General features: G+C 36.1%; 1 protein-coding gene across 4 annotated transcripts in view; it reads right to left on the reverse strand.

The window, feature by feature from the left end:
- Positions 1–4,778: 4,778 nt before the first annotated feature.
- The window catches only part of LOC148946555 (uncharacterized), a 63,702-nt gene continuing 48,603 nt past the window's right edge, over positions 4,779–19,877 (reverse strand). For all 4 annotated transcript variants that reach the window (XM_089097437.1, XM_089097438.1, XM_089097439.1 and 1 more), the window contains 2 exons: positions 15,642–15,832; positions 4,779–7,271 (listed from right to left, as the gene is read on the reverse strand). In XM_089097437.1, coding sequence (XP_088953563.1) covers positions 6,402–7,271; positions 15,642–15,832 — 1,061 coding nt within the window. In that variant the 3' untranslated portion in view covers positions 4,779–6,401. The remainder of the gene's footprint in view (positions 7,272–15,641; positions 15,833–19,877) is intronic.

The raw sequence follows: 19,877 nt of genomic DNA on the forward strand, positions 1-19,877 counted from the left end.
CTTTCCTCCCCCTCTTTCATAGCTTCTCTCCTCCTCCGCCAGAGGTCTTCCGTGCTGAAACATGAGTACAATATATGGCTGAAAATTTTGCATTTCTATAGTTTCATTGTCGATTTTTGATAAAGGAAATATTGAAAAATTGTAAATTTAAAATCTTGAAATTTGTAATTGTTGTGGCTTTATGACCCCATAATTTTTTTTTGTCTAAATCTGACTTTTTGATGAAGAAATGTTGATGTAGAGATTGCCTGAAGCAAATTTAAGTAAATCTATTCATTGAATTTCTTGAAAATTTGGTCCAAAACGCTCTAACTTGGCTTTTTTTTTTACTAGAAATGTAAAATTTTTGCTATAATTTTCGAATTTTCTATGTTATTGAAGATTTAATGATTATTCATGTAGATTTTTTCTTATAGAGACAGCCACAATTTAAATCAGTATTATTGTTTTTGGGTGGTTGTACCCGTAGTCTTTTTGGCAGGGAATTTTTGTTTTTGTTTGATTGTTTTTAAACATACCCATCGTTGTCATTCCTTTGTAAGCCCTATTTAAAGAATACAAGTTTGTTGTGATTTAATTTTTTCTAACAATAATCAATGCTTTGTTACGGTTCAGAAATCTGTTACCTGAGCCAACAGTTAGAGAAAATGTTCCTGGGATTCGAGAGCATTTCTTTGCGTCACATTCTAGACCTCCACTGGACACGGGTCACGAACGTGATTATAAGAGAGGCAACGTCAAAACCACTAACCACAGACGTAATAAAATACCATAAACGGAGGCACTTAAAGCACGCCATCCGGATGCTTTAAACTTGGGTGCCCCAAGGTGTCCTCCAGTGGCGACATGTCAGACACAGACGAAGAGGCAGGTCGAATCCCCTCTAACGCAGCTCTGCCAACGACCTCCAAAATCTCCAAGCATCTCTGAAAACCGAGTGGGGGAGATCTGTGGGCAGTGGCAGAGTTGAAAAAAGAATGGCGACCCTTCATAGGTGCCCTAAGAGCCTCTGAAGGAACATGAGGACTTTATGTAAGGTAAACAATAATAATGAGAATTCAGATTTTTCGTTCTTTCAACTTTATTTCTGGTATTTCAAAATTGTTCTGTGTTCACTAAAATTTTCAAAATTACGAGTTAATACAGACATGGAAAGGTTAACTCATCGATCCATTACATCCTGCTAGGACTGAATGCTCTGAATGAAATCTTAGCATAATCTACCTTATTTCAGTTGAACCAATTCCTAAAAGGTCTCAAACTGACAGATAGATTTTTGAAAGTCCATCTTTAGGCCAAAATTTTCTGAATTTTAGTGAGATGTCTTTCAGATAAATTACGGAGGGTGAGGGGGAATTTGTTCATTGACTTCCCTTGTTTTGGAGGAAAATATCAGTAGTCTGCGTGCAACATGAGTGCTAAGAGGTAATTGAAAATTCGATAAAATAACAACTCCCCTCTAGATTTTGAAAAATTCATTTGCAGCAAAGTCACTCTCCATGACAGAGGCGAAGATTTGGTAGGCTTAAATGTATCAAATATCGTCTCAAATTCAGATACATGAAAATAAAATTTATGACTTTATGAGCGTTAAAAATGATGTTTCTTCTTAAACTTTTTTTTTCAAGCAAGCTGCTCTCCTATCAACCTATGTATATCCAAGGTGGCAAGGTATTTCCAGATAAACAATATTTTTGGTAATGCTCTCTCAAAGAATTTACTAGTGTTGATATTTTTTATTCAGCTAATTGTCTTGAATATTTTTTTTAAGTAACACATTTCAAAAATGTGTTTCACTGCTTTTTCCACGAAGTAATCTCCTGACAACCTGTGGTAGAACAGTGGATTTAAATTCTGCTTGGCCATACGGGGCCCGCGTTTGACTACCGCTACCGAAAGATTGGGCGACAGGGTTGCTACCTGTCCCTGTAATGAAGACCATGTAACTGTAATGTCGATGAGTAGTACGCGCCATCAAAGGCTCTTGAGGATGTTTATCCTTTTTAATCTCCTGATGTCAAAAGGAAGACTAAAACATTTACAAAAGCCGGACAAACAAACGCAGGTCGTCAGACTCATTTTTGATGTCTTGAAAAGCTTCAACCTCCCTTATTTTATTCAGGTTCAGAATAGCATAAAGCATAACCCCCAAGGCCCCAATAGATCTTTTTTCGGGTTGCACATCACAAAGAAAAAGACGTAAACAAGATTTCAGTAAATTTAGCTTCAATTCACTTTGAATGCTGAATCCCCTTTTGATGAGAATCGGTACTTGGGTATTAAACGTACTCTTTTATATAACGCAATGAAACCAGTCACAAAAAAAAACGCTAAAGAAGGGTAAATTCAAGAGACCGCTATAGTCATGCAAAGCGTGGTTTTCATTGCGTTTACTATATTTAAACTGCTGTTTTTTGGGGGTTTCGGGGGGGGGAAGGTCCCGAGGGTTGGTTGCGTGTTTAATATATGGTATGCTTTACCCCCCCCCCCCCAACTGTGCAAATATATAGCCCAAATTTGTTTCTAAACTATTATATATTCATCCTATCTTATTTCATTAGCATTAACCAAACTTGACTTCTTTAGCAGTATATAAAAGAGTACGTTTAATACGTAAGTACCTTGGAATCTAAGCAATACGCAGAATTATCGGGTTTATGGAGAAGTTGAGACCCTATAACATCTTCTATTTGATTGTTCAAATTTAGCGGCAGAAAGAAACTATCTCAAGATGACTTTTCGACCTCTTAAGCATCCTAATAATATTTTCTAATTGCTGGAGAGAGATCTGACAATGGAAGATGAAGGCATACTTAGTCAAGATAATAAAAACACTGAACAGGGCAGGCCTGTCCTAAAATCAAGGAGGAGGAGAAGCAGAAGTGGATCCGAAGAAGAAGAGTGAAGGGGGGTTCGGAAGAGAGCTCCAATACCTCCGTTAAATTCAAGAAGAAGAAAGCTTAATGTAAAGTGGATGTTTAAATAAAGAAGAATTTTTTTAGTACCCTCGTCTGCTTTGAAGATACTCATGAATTCAAACAAATTATAAAGAAATGTGTTTTTTTCTGAAGAGGGTACTAAATCCTTTTAATAAAATGAACCATTCTAAAATAACTGCAATAAGGAGATTTTGTTCAAGGCTTTTTTGTTCAAAACCAGGGAAATCAAACAGTTTGTGGTAACGAGCTGTAAGGAGCGACTCGTCTCAATAGTCACCAAAACTCTAAAAAAACGGAATTTTGATAACAATAGAATTGGCTTTTTATCTTGATTCCAAATATGTAAAATTTATTAAGTTTAGTCGATCAAAAGCCACGAGCGTGAAGAAATTCGTTTGATTTTCGAAAAAAAGGGGGGGGGGCTTGATCTATGAAGATCAAGCGATCTTCATATAAATCACACCATCAGATTCAGCATATCAGACAACCATACTGTAGTGATTTCAAGCACCTATCTACAAGAATGTGAAATTTTAAATTTTTATATTCCAGAAGAAAGACCACGGATGCGAGTTAATTTGCTGTTTTTTTTTTTTTTTTTTTTTTTTTTTTTTTTTTTTTTTCATTGGTAATCTTATCGAGCCAATGGTCCTGAAAGATCGCGGGAGGGGTCATTCGAAAGGAAATCATAAGTCCTGGTGCACCTTTTAAGTGATCAAAAAGATTAGAGGGCAACTATCACCCCCCCCTCCCCCGCCTTTTCTCGCAAAAACATCCTATCAAAATTTCGAGATAATCACTTGATTCAGGACGGTTGAAAGGCCCAATAACTGTGCCTTTAGTGATGAAATGCCCCCCCCCTCCATAGTCCCTGGGAAAAGGATTGAAAGTTATGAAATTTTCCCATTGTTCACATATAGTATTTGTTACTTGGAAATATATAGATTTTTTTTGGAGGTTTTTTTTTCTGCGGGGAACAACTTTCCACGGTGAGGATTTTTATGTGAAGGGGAAAGTTTCTGGGGGACATTTTCACTGGGGGGGATATCCTGGCATGATTTGAAGAACGGTCAGAAATGAAATTAAAAAAAAAGTTTTTTCAACTGAAAGTAAGGAGCCACATTAAAACTAAAAACGAACAGAAATTATTCTACATTTGAGGGGGGCTTCCTCATCCCTCATTCTTTACACTAAAGTTCGACTCTTTTTCACAATACTTTAAGAAACACTGCTTAAACACAAGGGCGGTTGATTGAGAAGTATCTCTAAAGAACTTCACGACTTTACCGTATAGAACGTGGGTAGAAAAGATGTTTCCTTGTGTGTTAAAAGATGCGCTATAGCTAATGACAAATACATGGGGTAATTTTGGCAAAACAAAAATGTCAAGCTCTTCGATGCATTTAGATATAAATACTGTGTGTAGTATGCTAATTTCTCAAGATTTATTGGAGAGAAGTTGCGCTTATTGAAATGTAAGGAGGATTATGCCCCAGCAAAGAGAGAATTACGCAAAAGCGCCATCAGTTTAGACTGTTTGATCCCTTTCTTCGGCATTTTCAGTAGTGGTTTTTCGGAGTGAGGTTAAACTGTTTATTGCATTATTTGAGAACTGGTTGAAATTTGGTTAGCCAATGTTGGAATGTTTGTGGGAATTTGGTGAAAAATTGGTAATAAAAAGCATAGAATATTTTAAGTTGAAAAATAGAGGCCAGGTTATGTCTCAAAGCCAGCTCATAGATGCAACTTAATTACCAATTACCGCTTAGTATCTTGCCAAAATATAACCAAGGAAAATACAACTAATAAAATAGTCAATAATAGCAATAAAAAGAAAACTCGAATACACAAATTTTATTTTGATAAATATATCACAGAAATGACTCAAAGACACAAGTAAATAATCAGAAAAGCACCTAAAATGTACCATACCCGAATTTTGTCTAAATAATAGCTAAAATGTCATGCTTAAAATATAAGTCTCGTTTCTACACTTAAAATTCAACAAAATTACTTACAAAACGGTACAAGACGCAATTATCGACAAGACTATATTATTAGCTCTTATACAAAAACTGGACCACAGCATTGTCCAAGAGATGTAAGTTGGTCACCTGAAAGCTGTCAAATCTCAGTCAATGAAATGAGCGTAGCCAAAGATTATTTAGTAACAAGATGTGGAAGCTCGAATCTCCTATTCTTAAAAAAAAAAATTATTAGCGACGCTAGCCCTTCTAGCAGTTGATATTCCTCCAGCGTTGTCATACAATGTTTTTCGCTAACTACAATATATTTTCTATGGAATATATATTTTGCAGTAAAAGGTTAAAAATTTACGCATTATTATCTAATAATGAAAAGATAATAAACGAAACAGGATTGATTACTTCAAAAGGCTTGTTACCACCTGTTTCAACAATATTTTTCAATACTTGTTTTTCTAGTGTTGCCATACAATGGTTTTTGATAATTACAATACATTTTATCTTGAACGTAAATAACAGTAAAAGTCAAAATTGATGCATTATTGTTTAACAATGCACAGCAGAATTGATTACTTCAAAAGGCTTATCGCCACCTGTTTTAAAAATGCTAATAATGAATGTGAGGTGGTTAAATCTGACGTGTGGCAACGCTGAACATCAAATATGGTAATATTTCGTAATCTTTCTATTACGTAATTTCAGGACAATATTTTGTATATCACAAAAAAATCTTTGCTTGTGTGAGCTCACCGTCATCTATTCTATTTGCAGCCGCCAGTTAGTAAACCAATATATTTTTTATCTTATTCGCTCAATTTACAACCTTCTTATTAATAATTTTTGGGCGTAATTTGGAAATGATATTTCTTTTAATGTTTGAAGAAATGTTAATGGTTTAATAGACACCGATTCATAGATAAAATCGTTAATATTTCCTAGCTACTTTGTCCCGAGTCTTAGAAAAATAGTTGAAGCAAACTGTTTTAGGCAGCGAACCATCAAAGTTTTTATAGCATTTCAATAGCTGCAACACATTTGAAAAACAAAAGAACTGGTAATTTCAGCCTTTTAATTTCAGATCCCTTGTGTTTCGAAAATAACCCACCCTCGTCCAACAGCAACATAGTTTTTTAATGGGCTACAAGATAATAAAAGATTCAGAGTCAGGTGCTGCATCGCAATTTGAAGGGTTTGACGACAATATCAATATTGATGATCTTATTTTATATATCGATTTTCTTATTTTTGATATAGGAAATTCTATACTTCGAAGTTATTTTATACTCGAAGTTATGTAGTCTTTTTTTGGCAAAACTAAATAATCGTTCTTGAACTTGTTGTATGCTTTGAACTTATGCGTTGTATGATGAGCTTTTTTAAAAATTGCAGTGAAGTTGGGTAAAATTACGGAGAATCAAATATTAGCTACCATTTGCTACTCAAGTATAAATGACTCCTCCCCCAACAATATAGATATTTAGTCTTTTCTGGGTCGCAAGATAATAAAAGAATCCGAGTCCGAATCAGGTAACGTATCGTAATTTGACGAGTCCGACGCAGGATTCGGACCAACCATGTCCAAACATGACTTTTCGTTGTCTATACACAAAACCTCTTCATGATGATCAATATCTTGTAAATTTGATGATTCTGAGCAAGTCAATTTGATAATTCTGAGCAAGTCAACCGTTTCCAAACGAGAACCTTCTTTTTCAATACCCAAAACATCCCCAACAGCTATTAAGTTTGAGAACGATTTTAGTCTTTCAGCATCCTTGGCAAATTCAGCACAATCTGTATCAACAATAGAACGGCTAGGGAAATCATTTACGTCCATATACCTCGTGTAATCCTCCTTACATAAACCTTCCTTCTCAACAAACAAGACCTCCTCAATATGGCTAATATCTGTTAAATTTGATAAGGGGATTGGTCCCTCAGCGTCAAAAGTATATGCAGCACCATCACTATCAATCTTCGAACAGCTGGGGACGTAATTAAAGCCGTCATTTACGTCCATTGGCCTCACATATTCCTCCTTACTAATTTTGGTAGTATCAGTAACCTTAACAGTTTTTGTAGAGCCGGTGCCGTATTCTAAGGACAAAGAATTGCTTTCTCTTGCTAACACAGATGATGTTGTTGCTGTGTTAAAGTCACAGCAGTCCGAGCTTTGGATTTTCGACACTCGATCAATAGGGAGGCATGAAGTGCATGCAGATTTAATTGAGCTTTGTGCAGCCAAAACTTGTTCATCATTTTTTTGTGGCGAAGACGGCGATGCGATACTTTCGATGTGTTTAGAAATTTGGAACTCAGATAATTGTCGGGTAACAGAAGTGACAACCTGAAAAAAAAGAAGAAATAAGATGTGCTGTAATTTCAAAAATGGATTTAGAAGTAATCTTGGAGAAACACATTTTTGGGTTTTGTAAAACATAGAAGCAGATTTTGTTATCTTTTTTCTTCTATGAATTTTTTTGAATTATTTGCAAAATACATAATAAGTTCACTCTTCTTCGTGGGTAATATAAAATCAAATGACTACACGCCAATATGTAAAATAAATCACGAGTTTCCGGATGCAGGAATAATTTCACCAAAGAAACGAAACAAAACTACCAGTTATTTTTTTTATATTCATCAATAACGACTCATTATTATTTATTTACATTATTATCCATAAATATCATTATTCTTCATTAATATTATTTACTACTCATCAATTCGCCTTGATGAAACCCTGACAAGGATAGGCTGGGTATCAAATGATGGAGCTGTTCCATTGTTTTGAGAGAGTTTGGGATCTCCGCCCTGTTCTAAGTACTTTCCTACGTTCCTATCCCCGAAAGGAAAAACCCACTTGCGTGGCTAGAGCGGCCAGTGTAGACCTTTCAGGAGGTTGACTTACCAGTACCATAACTGCAAACGGCGCTACGCGGTGACCTTGAGGAGAACCGCCCCTCGAGGAAATAATAGCATAGTAAACGAAATTGCATTGCACTAGATTCTGATTAATAGGTATATTTTTCCTCAGTTTTGTTTGTTTTAGTGGGTAGTTTGATCCGAATAATCTCCACATAGCTAAATTATATATTATGGGCTGCCTCCCCATTGTAGTATAATGTTAGTAGGCATACATATACAATGAATCGGAGATGATAGACTTGAGATTGCTTGTGCAGGAATTGACTCTTGTTGATAGATGGCATCCCCAAGTATGGACAACCATGCACGGGCACCCATAATCTGAATTTTAGGTGGGGGGCTTACCTGGCGTAATTTACACTCTCGATGTTATATAAAGACCCCAGGACCGCGCTGGTGCATGCTGCGAATCCCGCCGACGAAAGACCCGGTTGACCGCCACTGAAGTGTCGTAACGTCGCCGGCGCGCCGCCGTTAGCTGAGGTGGCAGTGTTCCGCTGACATTGAATTAATTTGAGCCAATTCTTTATTGTGACAACCGCTACGTTTGAGCTTCTTTTTTCTCGTGTGGCTAAGGATTTTGATTTCCCTGCTTAGAAATCAAGTGCGGTTTTCAAAATTAAACAAACAAGTGCGCACACAAATAGTTTTCCAGAATTCCTTGTGCTTCTGGGGTGAATGTTTATTCAGCACTAGTTCATGTAGCACATCGATTGAATAGACAATTGTCTTTTAAACAGACGTCAGACTAATTACCAGGTAGGAACATGAGATTTAAGGACCTCTCTTTTTCAATACACCCTGGTATAGCAAAGAATCAATACTTCTTGCATCCTTGCCATAGACAAGTTTTTGTAAATACTGAGGTTTTGATTCCGTGGCATAGCAGCGTTACTTGAAATGTTCTGAAACGTTCTTGAAGGTTCTGAAGATTCTCAAGTTCCTACCTGTTAAATTCTGAATTTAACATCGAGAACAGTTAATGTGTTTCCTTATTTGTCATAAAACCACTGGAGGTGTAATAACCAGGAGCAGACATTGTGTATAATTAAAGGACGGGGACCTATTTCAGACATCAACAGAAATGAATGAGAAGAAAACTGCAAATGCAATTCTCCCTAATCACCATCTGAATAGTTATATCTATTATACCACCTGAAAAATTAATTTTTCGCTACTAAATCTGTTTAAATTTTTTAATAAGTATTTCATCTATTTAAATGTTTCACTCATTTATAATGGTAACTATTTTAAACTTACAGTTACTAGTAGAAGCCTAATTGTAATTGCAAATTTTAGCTGGAGTCTGATCTTGAAAATCTTGAAATCACTGCCATATGTTGTGAAAAAGAGTAATCATATTTAAATAGGCTTGGCTATAAGATTGTAGTCCGCCACTCCCAACTATCTGCATCAGGTCCAAGATTAAGAATCTGCTGTCCTTGTTTAGGGAAGAGACATTTTAGTCATAACATTTGTGCAAGATCATACACTGTCCAAGTTCTGGCGGTTTTTACCCTAAATCCTCTTTCATGTAGTAGATATGATCTGGCTGTTCCAGCGACTTTCGCACATTACCTCTCCCACCACTCATAGTCATCACACTGACCTCTGCAGTAGGTTCTACCTTCTACCTAACGGCCCTCATAGATGAGTTTTACAAAGTTGCCAACTGCAACCCAAATCAGAACTAAGTTCACATTCCTTTTCACTATCTTACCCAAGAGAACTGTCTCAGTTGTCATCAACAGTCACTGTCTGAACCTTTTCAGTTTGATTTTTATCCTCAGTGTTGTCTTCTCACCAAATCTCTTCACAGCCTGCTTCTTTTTTCTTGCTTTTGTTGCTTCAATTTTATCTTTTCCACCTCTTCTTTGCCTTCCTTGTAGCAAAGACAGCTTCAATCTTGGCTTTCGTTGATGTATCACTTTTTCTCAGCCCTCCTTTCTTCCTTGAACCATTTTGTTTTCTTGTTGGTGCTGGGATGGGGTTGTACTTATTCAGGTGTGACTATCCTATTTCACAGTGGCTACAAAATCACAGGGCTTACTGAAAGCATTGGGTGAGAGGATGGCACTGCAGGTAGGAATGGGACTGGAGTTAGAACCTCTGATGAGTCTCACAATTTGCCATGAGTTTCATGGGATAAAAAGCATTTGATTGGTCTGTATTTAAGAGCACAGATCTTCATTATCAAACCAATCTGGATTGGAAGGGGACATACCCCTTCTCCCTCCCTTCTGAATGTTTCTCCCTTCCGAATCCCTAACCCAGCTGTGATGTAAATGGTGAAAGTTCTTTTCGATAGTGACGGTTGCTCAAGGAAAAAAAAACACTACTAATTTTGATAATTAATTCTGTTAGGAATACAAAGCTAAAAGACATTTCAACTATTATGCAAGGGTTCTGAAATGCCACAGCCATTTTGTTTCTACCAGATTGCTACTTCTCTTGACGAATAACGAAGAAGAACAGCGTCCAGCCAGCGACTCCTGAAGTTTCTAGCTTGTGAATAGGCCCAAATCTGAAATAAATTAAAGCTGGGGTTTGAAAAAGACTGTTTAAACCATAAATGTTTGCGGTCAACAATGATCACACCAGCGGCGCGCCGCTGGTGCTATTTTTTGCCCTCGCCACCACCGAACTTCCCTTATCGGCGCGGCGCGGGGCTCTAGTTGTATAGTAGAAATCGCAAAGCAAAAATATAAAACAGCGTCATTCAGCCGGGGGAGGGGGGTTGGAGCCCCCTGCCCCCCTTATGGGCACCCATGAAACCATGTAGTGACCAAGATATTCCCAGCATCGCACAAAGCCTCAATTCAACTGGAGGTCACAGGCACTTCTTGCTGTCTGGTTCTATACCAGCTTCAGCACTTCGTGTGGACTTAAGAAGATGTATTAGTTCCTGACCTTCACGGGTGGGACCTATTGCTTTTGCTGAGGTCATAACAGTTTCAAATACTTAAGTGATGCGAAAGTCGCGACTAGGAACGTTCCAACGTTAAAAACAACTATCATATTGAAATTTTGACAGACAGATTCAGACGTATTGAACTGGACTTGTTAGGAGTTTAAGGACTTGTTAAGAAACTCATCTCCCAGGGATAGGAAGCATGGAATTAGGTGATATAGAATTTATTTACTCAGACAGCAAGAATAGGGTGCATTGACAAGAAGTAGGCCTCGTGATCAATAAGAAGGCTGCCAGGTCTTGCTTAGGTTGGGAAGGTATTAACAAAAGAATTCTGGTTACTCATTTTGTGACTAAAATATATCAGTCACTGTACCATATGCCCCTGAAAAACCAACTGACAGAGATGGTAGTGACTCAGATGAATTTTACTTACAGTTATAAGAATAAATAGACAGGATCGCAGGGTAAAAAATATGATATTTTTATTAGTAGATTTTAATACACAGGTCGGTAGGAGTACGGATAGATGATATTCTACCCTAGATAAATTTCCTGCAAGACAGGAAAATAGCAACGGTTATAGACTGCACAGTTTTGTAGGTATAGCAATCTAGTTATAACCAATACAATATTTGGTCATAAAATAGCGCATAATTTAACACGATACTCACATAATGGTAAGACGGCCAACCCTATTGACTATGTTGCTGTAAATCGAAAACTGACAGGATCGATAGAAGATACTATGATACTAAGATACTAGGGTACATAGGAGAGCTTTTTTTATGTTAAAAGTTCTGAAGTTCTTATGCTTCAGGACGAAAACTTGAGAGGAACTTTCCAGGAACAGTTGAATATGAATCTGGAGAGTCTAAAATTTGACAATGTAGAAGAGGGATGAGGATTTTCTTTAAGAAAATGGTTTGTGAAGTAGCAGATGGTGTCTAAGGAACGAAAGTTAGAATCACGGCCAGGATATTAGTGTACACGCTTTAATCTTGGTAGGAAATAAGAGGGGTTTATACAAGAAGTACTTGAGTGATAGATTACATGAGAATAAGAGGAATGTAAGGGAAGTAGAGAAAGCATCAAAGTAGGAATTAAGGAGCTGTGAAGTGGAGATCATGGATAAAGTTGCCGTTCTAATGACATGTTAAGAAATTGAGAGGGAGTGGTCAATCTGGACCTATTCCAGTTGAAGATAGAATAGATCACTTAATTAAAGTAATTTATACGAAAGGTGATAAGAGTGACGTGGGAATCATAGAGGTATTATCTTGGTTTCCTTAGAAAGGAAATTACTTAGTATGATAATATTTTTTAGACCTAGAAGTTTTTAGAATGAGAAATTTTAAGAGAAGAACAATGTAGTTTTAGGAAGGGTAGAGAATACATCGACCCAATTTTCCAATCAACCCCTTTATTTCTCAGTTGAATAGACTATAAAAAGGCGTTTGATTCAGCCTTTAAAAGAATTTTAGTGAACATCCTATCCTTGTATGGTATACCAGATAAAGACATTAAAGTGATTAATGCTATGGACAAGAACAAATTTAGTGTTATTTGAGTAGAAAATGAGTTAGTTGCTGGTTTTATATTCAATCAGTTGTTAAACATGGTTGCGTTCTACTCCCATCACTGGTGATGGCCCTGAGGAATACAGTAAAGGCTTTGACACAGCATGGAATCAAATGGGAAGGTAAAACTTTCCTAGACTTAGATTATTCAGATGGTTTATTTGTCCTAGGTAAAAATGTTGGCAAAATGAATGATTTTTTGGAGGTTTTAAGAGTTCACGGCACAAGAATAGGTTTGCAATTAATGTTAAGAAAATTAAGTTGCTTAAACTAGGAATAAGTAAGGGTGAACAGGTAATATGTTGGATAACAAGAAGATCGACCAAGTGGATAGCTTCACTTAGCTGGGTAGTATTAATTAGTAAATATGGATACAATAGTTAAGCCAGGTCTTCGTTGACTTGGCCACAGATACGTCATCATTCAAACAGGGGTATCACTCCACGAAAATGTAGGAGGGAGGAGGCAAAACGTATTTTTTAAGATCTAGGGAGGGCAATTTGCGTCAATTTTTTTCAAAGAAAGTACACAGAAAAGGTATTTTTCAAAATTTGAGGGTGTGGGGAATCTGAGGAGTTAATTGGACACTAGTGTGGGAAGAAACCGGCACTAGTTTCAAAAAAGATCACCAACACCAAAGAGCGTTTAACGTGTTTGCAAACGTCACTACACATATTTTTTCTTTTAAAAAGTTAATCACCCTGCGTAGAATTTGATTCCGGTGATGTGATTATGGGAGAGCGTCTCCATATCAACCTAAACAAGAAGAAGAACGTAAGTGCCCTACACTGGATGGGTGCAGATTTGTCTTTGCACTTGAAAATGTACGGGAAGGCAAAGAACCCTATATTATGTCACGACTCCCAGCTTAAAGTCAGCTAGCCTACATAAACGGTCAATATTTTCGCAAGCCAACCAAGAACTGCCCTGAGCAGTTTCGATTTTAAGCTTGAACAATTTGCAGAAAAAATTACAGAGAAATTTCATTTTGATCTTAAAAAGTGTAAATCAATACTCTAAATTATTCAATTTTCTTTAAAATTTTCTACTTTTTTCAATGAAAATACCAGATACTGCTGTAAAAGTAATTCTGCTATTTTTTTCCAGTTTTCCTGCTTTAAATTTCATATGTTTTCCGACTCTAAATAGTTGCCCATTGCCCATTCATTACCCATAGCTGCCCATACTCTTTGAGTCCTCCTTTAAAGTATAATAAAATTTCTTCTTGTAATTTTTCTTTACACCGTAAATTTTGCTATAAATCTTTGAAGTTGCTGATAATGCTACAAAAATAGAAAGCCTTATCCAAACTAAGCCAGCAGCTTGTCTAGAGCGAATGCACTACAGCGCCAAATGCATTACAAAGAGTCAAAGAAGAAGAGAAAATTAATAGGTAGAATTTTATCAGAAATTTTACAAATGATCCACGGGGTTGAAAGAGGTTCGGGAAGAAATGGTTTGAGGTGGGTTTGAAGGGAAACTGAGGACTATATTAAGGATTAGAATTTATTGAGGAACAAAAATCTTGGAAAGGCGGGTTGGTTTGGGCATGGTGCATAAAGAAAATTTCCTCCAAGTAATTTTTTCGGTTTTAGTAATTAAGCAGACGTTTTGTTCATTATATTTTTTTTTGTCTGTAGCGGCCATAACACTTAGGGATCTAGCATTTAACAAATACCATATCGCATCATACTTTAATTATCAAAAGATATTAATAAATGACCTTGATGAACTAACATGAGCCGTTTTGCATAAGAAAAAAAGACAAAAAAAAACAAGCTGTTCGAAATCCTAAACTAAAGGTGGATAGGATAATTCCAATGGTAGGAATGGGACGTTGAATCTCCCTGCACTTGATTATATATACAGCAATCTCTACAATGAGATTCCACTATTGTGTAATGCAATGATCATTTTGTTAGAGCATTTTGCAATGATATAGTAAAGAGTTAGAGAGAAAGAAGCAAATATTGGGAGGATGTTTATCAAAAGGAACTTATCATATAAAGAGACAAAGAGTAAATGTCAATAGTAAAGAGCTAGAGAGAAAGAAGAAAATAATGGGAGGATGTTTATCAAAAGGAACTTATCACATAAAGAGACAAAGAGTAAATGTCAATAGTAAAGAGTTAGAGAGAAAGAAGCAAATATTGGGAGGATGTTTATCAAAAGTAACTTATCATATAAAGAGACAAAGAGTAAATGTAAATAGTAAAGAGTTAGAGAGAAAGAAGAAAATAATGGGAGGATGTTTATCAAAAGGAACTTATCACATAAAGAGACAAAGAGTAAATGTCAATAGTAAAGAGTTAGAGAGAAAGAAGCAAATATTGGGAGGATCTTTATCAAAAGGAACTTATCACATAAAGAGACAAAGAGTAAATGTCAATAGTAAAGAGTTAGAGAGAAAGAAGCAAATAATGGGAGGATCTTTATCAAAAGGAACTTATCACATTAAGAGAAAAAGAGTAAATGTCAATAGTAAAGAGTTAGAGAGAAAGAAGCAAATATTGGGAGGATCTTTATCAAAAGGAACTTATCACATAAAGAGACAAAGAGTAAATGTCAATAGTAAAGAGATAGAAATGAAGAAGCAAATATTGGGAGGATCTTTATCAAAAGGATCCTTATCAGCCATTAGCTGGCTACAGTCTGAGATCGCTATGTTTCAAATTAAACAACATAAAGAAAATATTTACATTATAATCATTAAACAAAATACGAAATTCTGCTCAAGGAGATGAGTATTTTTGGAGTTATCTAAGCACAGATCCTTCTCAGATAACTATAAAGCTTAATCTTTATTTCATATATAGTTTGATTTAGAGTAATATTTATGGTTGTTTTAGTACTTTATTATTGTGTTGTAAGGCCCACAACAAGCCAAGCTTCTTGGGCCAAATATTTTTTCTTTACGTTTGTAATACAGTTTAGTATTAATAAAATGATTGATTGATTGATTGCTTTCAAAATCAAAAGAATATATTATTGGTATTCTTTTTTTTAAATGTATTAAAAAAATTTTTTTCGTTAAATTTTGTTGAAAGATTTGAGAGACTTTCAATTTCGCACAGTCTTCCAAAGCAGAATTCATACAGTGACATATACATAGCAATAACCCTTGATCATTTACACCTTGATCGAATATAAATTTTTTTAACAGAACTTAACACAACATCAAATAGGTCTGGACATCTTAAGAAACCAAACGCTTATTCCTAGATAAAACTTTTCTTTTGCAATCTCACCGCCTGTTTGATATTGAAACAATTACAAACACAACATCTTAAATAATTACCCTTTCAGTGATGCCTTCAACCATTTGAAACATATGAGTTTGATCTGGGCGTGACGACTGCGACGAAGGTTCAATTCCTCCCAACCAAAACGGAAAATTGATTTTGTACCGGCAAAACATAATTATCACAAAACTTGTCATAATCCCAAGAAAAACTAATGCAATTATGGCCTTCGGTAATGATAGACTACCTGCAAAAAAACGAATTAGTCACAAAACTTGAGATTATGGCACAAAACTTGTCTTAATTCCAAAAAAACCCAATATTTTTGAGGTCATGAAAGTGTCGACTGAATTGGTCATTCAAATCTGAGAGAATTGTCATATGTTCTTTGTTGGTATAAGAGATGAAGGAGGAGCATGCGCAGCTGTGTTGGCCTCAGACGGATTGGTGCTATAATGAGTTGTTAGTAGTAGTAGCAGAATAAGGGGGCAAAGAAGGTCCATGCTATTCTAAGGTAAATCGTTTGCAATACTGGAGTGAACGATTTCGTAATAACGTCCACCGTTTACTTTCTTCCTAATCGACATATTTGCATTACACAATAAGCAAACACATTTGTCCTTTACCTGGGTGAAAAAAGTAATCAGTTTCCCATTCCACATGAAAATGAGAAGTTTTGTTTTTTGACGGAACAAGTGGCGTCCACTGGAACCAGTGAAGTCCGCTTGAATCAATTTGTAGTGATGCGTCGCAGAAATACTTGAAAGAATTTCTTGACTGCTACTGCTACTGGAACATCCAACGGGTTCAGGAATGCAGACCAAACCTTCTTCTTTAATTTTTACACTTGTTTACGAAGGACTGTCATAGATGAGGGAAATCATACCCACAAGTGGGGGAGTACTAACATTATCCGGATCTTCTGAAAAAGTTTCTTCATTAATCTTCTTCCACCTTTTGACGGTACGATTGTCCACTATCAATTAGCGTTTAATTGTGACATTTATTTTTTTTACCGATTGTTATATTAGGTATACACTGATTAATTCTAAAGCAAAACTTACAATATGGGACATTCGCAAAAAGAAGGCCATAGAACTTCAAGAAAAAATGTAAAAAAACAACAAAGATAAAAATAAATATCAAACAAAACAAATATTTCTACAATAGGTAGTTTTTCCAGTCCCTACTTACACTACCCTTAAAAAGAAAGCTTCAATTTGCACTCCTTTTTATTTCAAAAAAGCTTTTTAATCAGAGATTAAAATTTTTTTTTAATCTCTGATTGGCTATAAAGTAATGACGGAAAACTAAAAAAAAAAAAAAAAAAATCTATCTTTGCAAAAGATAATATACAATCAATGTTAACTCTCTACATAGTAACCTTGAGGATTGGGGCAGTCGTCACATCTATCAACAAGCTTTGTAATACAGTCTTCATAAAGGTAAGTAATAACCAATATGCAAGAGGTTTTTTTCTGCCTTCAAATGACTATAAAGGAAAACCCAAGTTTTTGTCGATTTTGTTCAACGGAAATACTTTTTCTTTATTTACCCTATCCATCATAGCAAATCAGAACTTCAAAAAAAAGGAAAAAAGAAATAAAAACAGCCGTCGTAGCTCGATTTCCAGAGATACTTATTAATAAAACACAGGATTCAGAATTTAATCTATTACTCTGCGAATAAGGTTCGAACACCTCTTTTTTCAAAAGTAGGGAAGAGGAAAGAAATAGTAAAATTAGCTTAAAATTCAAAATTGACCCTAGGCTTGCATAGTTCACGATATTAACAAAGTTTAAAAAGTCTATTTCCTAACTTTTGATTTCTCCAGAGTGGACACACTAAGTTCAGCCATTGGAGAGGAAGGATGAGACAATTTTTCTAAAGGAGTCAGTAAATACAGGAGTCAGTCAAAGGAGTCAGTCAGTAGGACCTAAATTTTTATGGGAGTCTCGGGTGAAAAAACCCCTTTGCAAAGCTCTGTACAATTGGAATGAAAAAAAATCTTAGAAATTTTATTTCTATATCTTTACCCCCATTCTCAAAAGAATTAAGCTCAAATAGCGTTTAGCACATTAACTATGGACTTTAGAAAAGGAAGGGCAAAAAAGACCATATACAAGCGATTACACCATTAACTATTACACCATTAACCATTAACACCATTAACACATTAACTATGGACTTTAGAAAAGGAAGGGAAAAAAAGACCATATACAAGCGATTACACCATTAACTATTACACCATTAACCATTAACACCATTAACACATTAACTATGGACTTTAGAAAAGGAAGGGAAAAAAAGACCATATACAAGCGATCACACCTTGATCTCCAGGGGTGTCTTTTGACTTTAGACTGACAGTCTTCAGGTCTCATTTTTGTTTAATCACTCCTTTCAAAAAGGGTGCATTCAGGATTTTTGTTCGGGGGAGGGGGGAGTATTTACAATAAAAAAAACTGAAAACACATCAAAAATTTGTTTATGTGCATGTTTGTAACGTGCTTACGAGTCAGACAAAAATTTCAGATGGGGGGAGAGGTTAAACCTGTATCCCCCCCCCCGGACACGGCCTCACCTTTCAATGAACTTCACTTATGAATAAATTAGATATCTACTATAAGCTACATTTTATTAACTGGAGGTATTGTTTCGAAAACATACTCTTAACCTGCTTATTTGTTCATTGCCCCCAATCTTAAGCTCACTGGTTGATATCATTTCGTTTCAAACTAAACAAATAAAGTAAAGAAAACGACATCCACGTCCAAACTAACCAACCTCTCCAAATCCTTCACCTACAAAAAAATTGCTGTCAATTAACTTAATATCCACTCATTCTTTTCTTACGAACCATTCTAAGTTTTTCTTCTTTCAGCCCTTTCAAATCCCTACAAAAGGCTGAAAAATGAAATAATCCTTCAATACCTTTTCCACATAAATAAAACAGAAATAGGAAGAAGCCTTCGACTTCACTCTCCCCAAATATTTTTTCCTGTGTCTGACAGGTAGAAAGTACATCCTGTTTAATTCTTCCACATTAAACCTTACCTTAAAATTCGTCCAGCAATACTTCATTAGACTAAGAAGGTATAGAGATAGAAATGTACATAGGTTTATTATATTACCATCTCTGGTTCTCAGGGACTTTTTAAACTAAGTTTCGCTTGTTTCACTATTGGTAGCGCGATAGCGCTGCCTAAGTAAAGAACAATGTGGGCAAAATATAATTTTTTTTTTACCAGGGTACTTGTTATAGAAAGAAATGTCATAGGAACTTCAAAAGAGCTCATGGAGGGCAACCAGCTCCCTATTCCTCACGTCAAACACTTCTAAACACACACTCAGTCTAAATTTTGAGACAGCTATTTCGTTCAGTGTAGTTTAAAGGTCCAGAAATTATGACTTTGAGAATGACAGCCCCCCCCACCCCCCGACAACCCTCAGAGCAAGGGCTGTAAGTTATGCCCTGTGGGGATAAAAAGTTTTTTTTATAAAAAGGGTGGTCGTATAAACCTCAGAGGGGACTAACTTGATTGGTAATCAGAAGTTCTACTGGCCTTTTTAACAGTCAAAATTATTAGAGGTCATCCAGCCCTCTCCCCATACACCAGTTATTTCCCCAAACACGTTCAATCATAATTTTTTAGATAGCTATTTTGTTCAGTGTAGTTGAAAGGTCCAGAAATTATTTCTTTGAGGATAACCCCCCCCCATATAGCCCTCAGGTAGAGGGTTGTAAGTTACTCCCTGGGGGCATATAAAGTTTGTATAGAAATAATGGTCATATAAACTTCAAAGAGGGATCATTGGATTCGTAATCAGAAATTATAGTGCTCTTTTTAAGAGTCAAAGTGATCAGAAGGCAAACAGCCCGCCCCCCCCACACACACACACGTCGTATTTTCCAGAAACGCATCTGATAGAAATTTTAAGATGGCCATTTGTTGTCGTAGAAACTTCGAAAAGGGCTCAGTTGGTTGGTAACTGAAAGGGCTAGTGCCTTCTTTAATAGTCAAAAGCGATGGGAGGGCAACCCCCCCCCCCCCGCCCACCAATTCACCAAACACTTCCAGTCAAAATTTCGAGATAGTTATTTTGTTTGACGTGGTTTAAAAGTCCAGAAATTATGTGTTTGAGGATGAGAACCCCCTCAAAGTCCTCAGAGTAAAGACTGTAAGGTATGTCCCGAGGCCATTTAAGGTTTTTATGGAAACGGTGACCGTGTAAACTTCGGAAGGGGCTCATTGGATTGGAAATCGGAAGTTGAAGAGCCATTTCAAGAG

The sequence above is a fragment of the Artemia sp. Qi Xiang Cuo genome, chromosome 11 (assembly GCF_049724085.1).
Source record: "Artemia sp. Qi Xiang Cuo chromosome 11, ASM4972408v1, whole genome shotgun sequence".
In the NCBI taxonomy this organism is placed as follows: Eukaryota; Metazoa; Arthropoda; class Branchiopoda; order Anostraca; family Artemiidae; genus Artemia; species Artemia sp. Qi Xiang Cuo.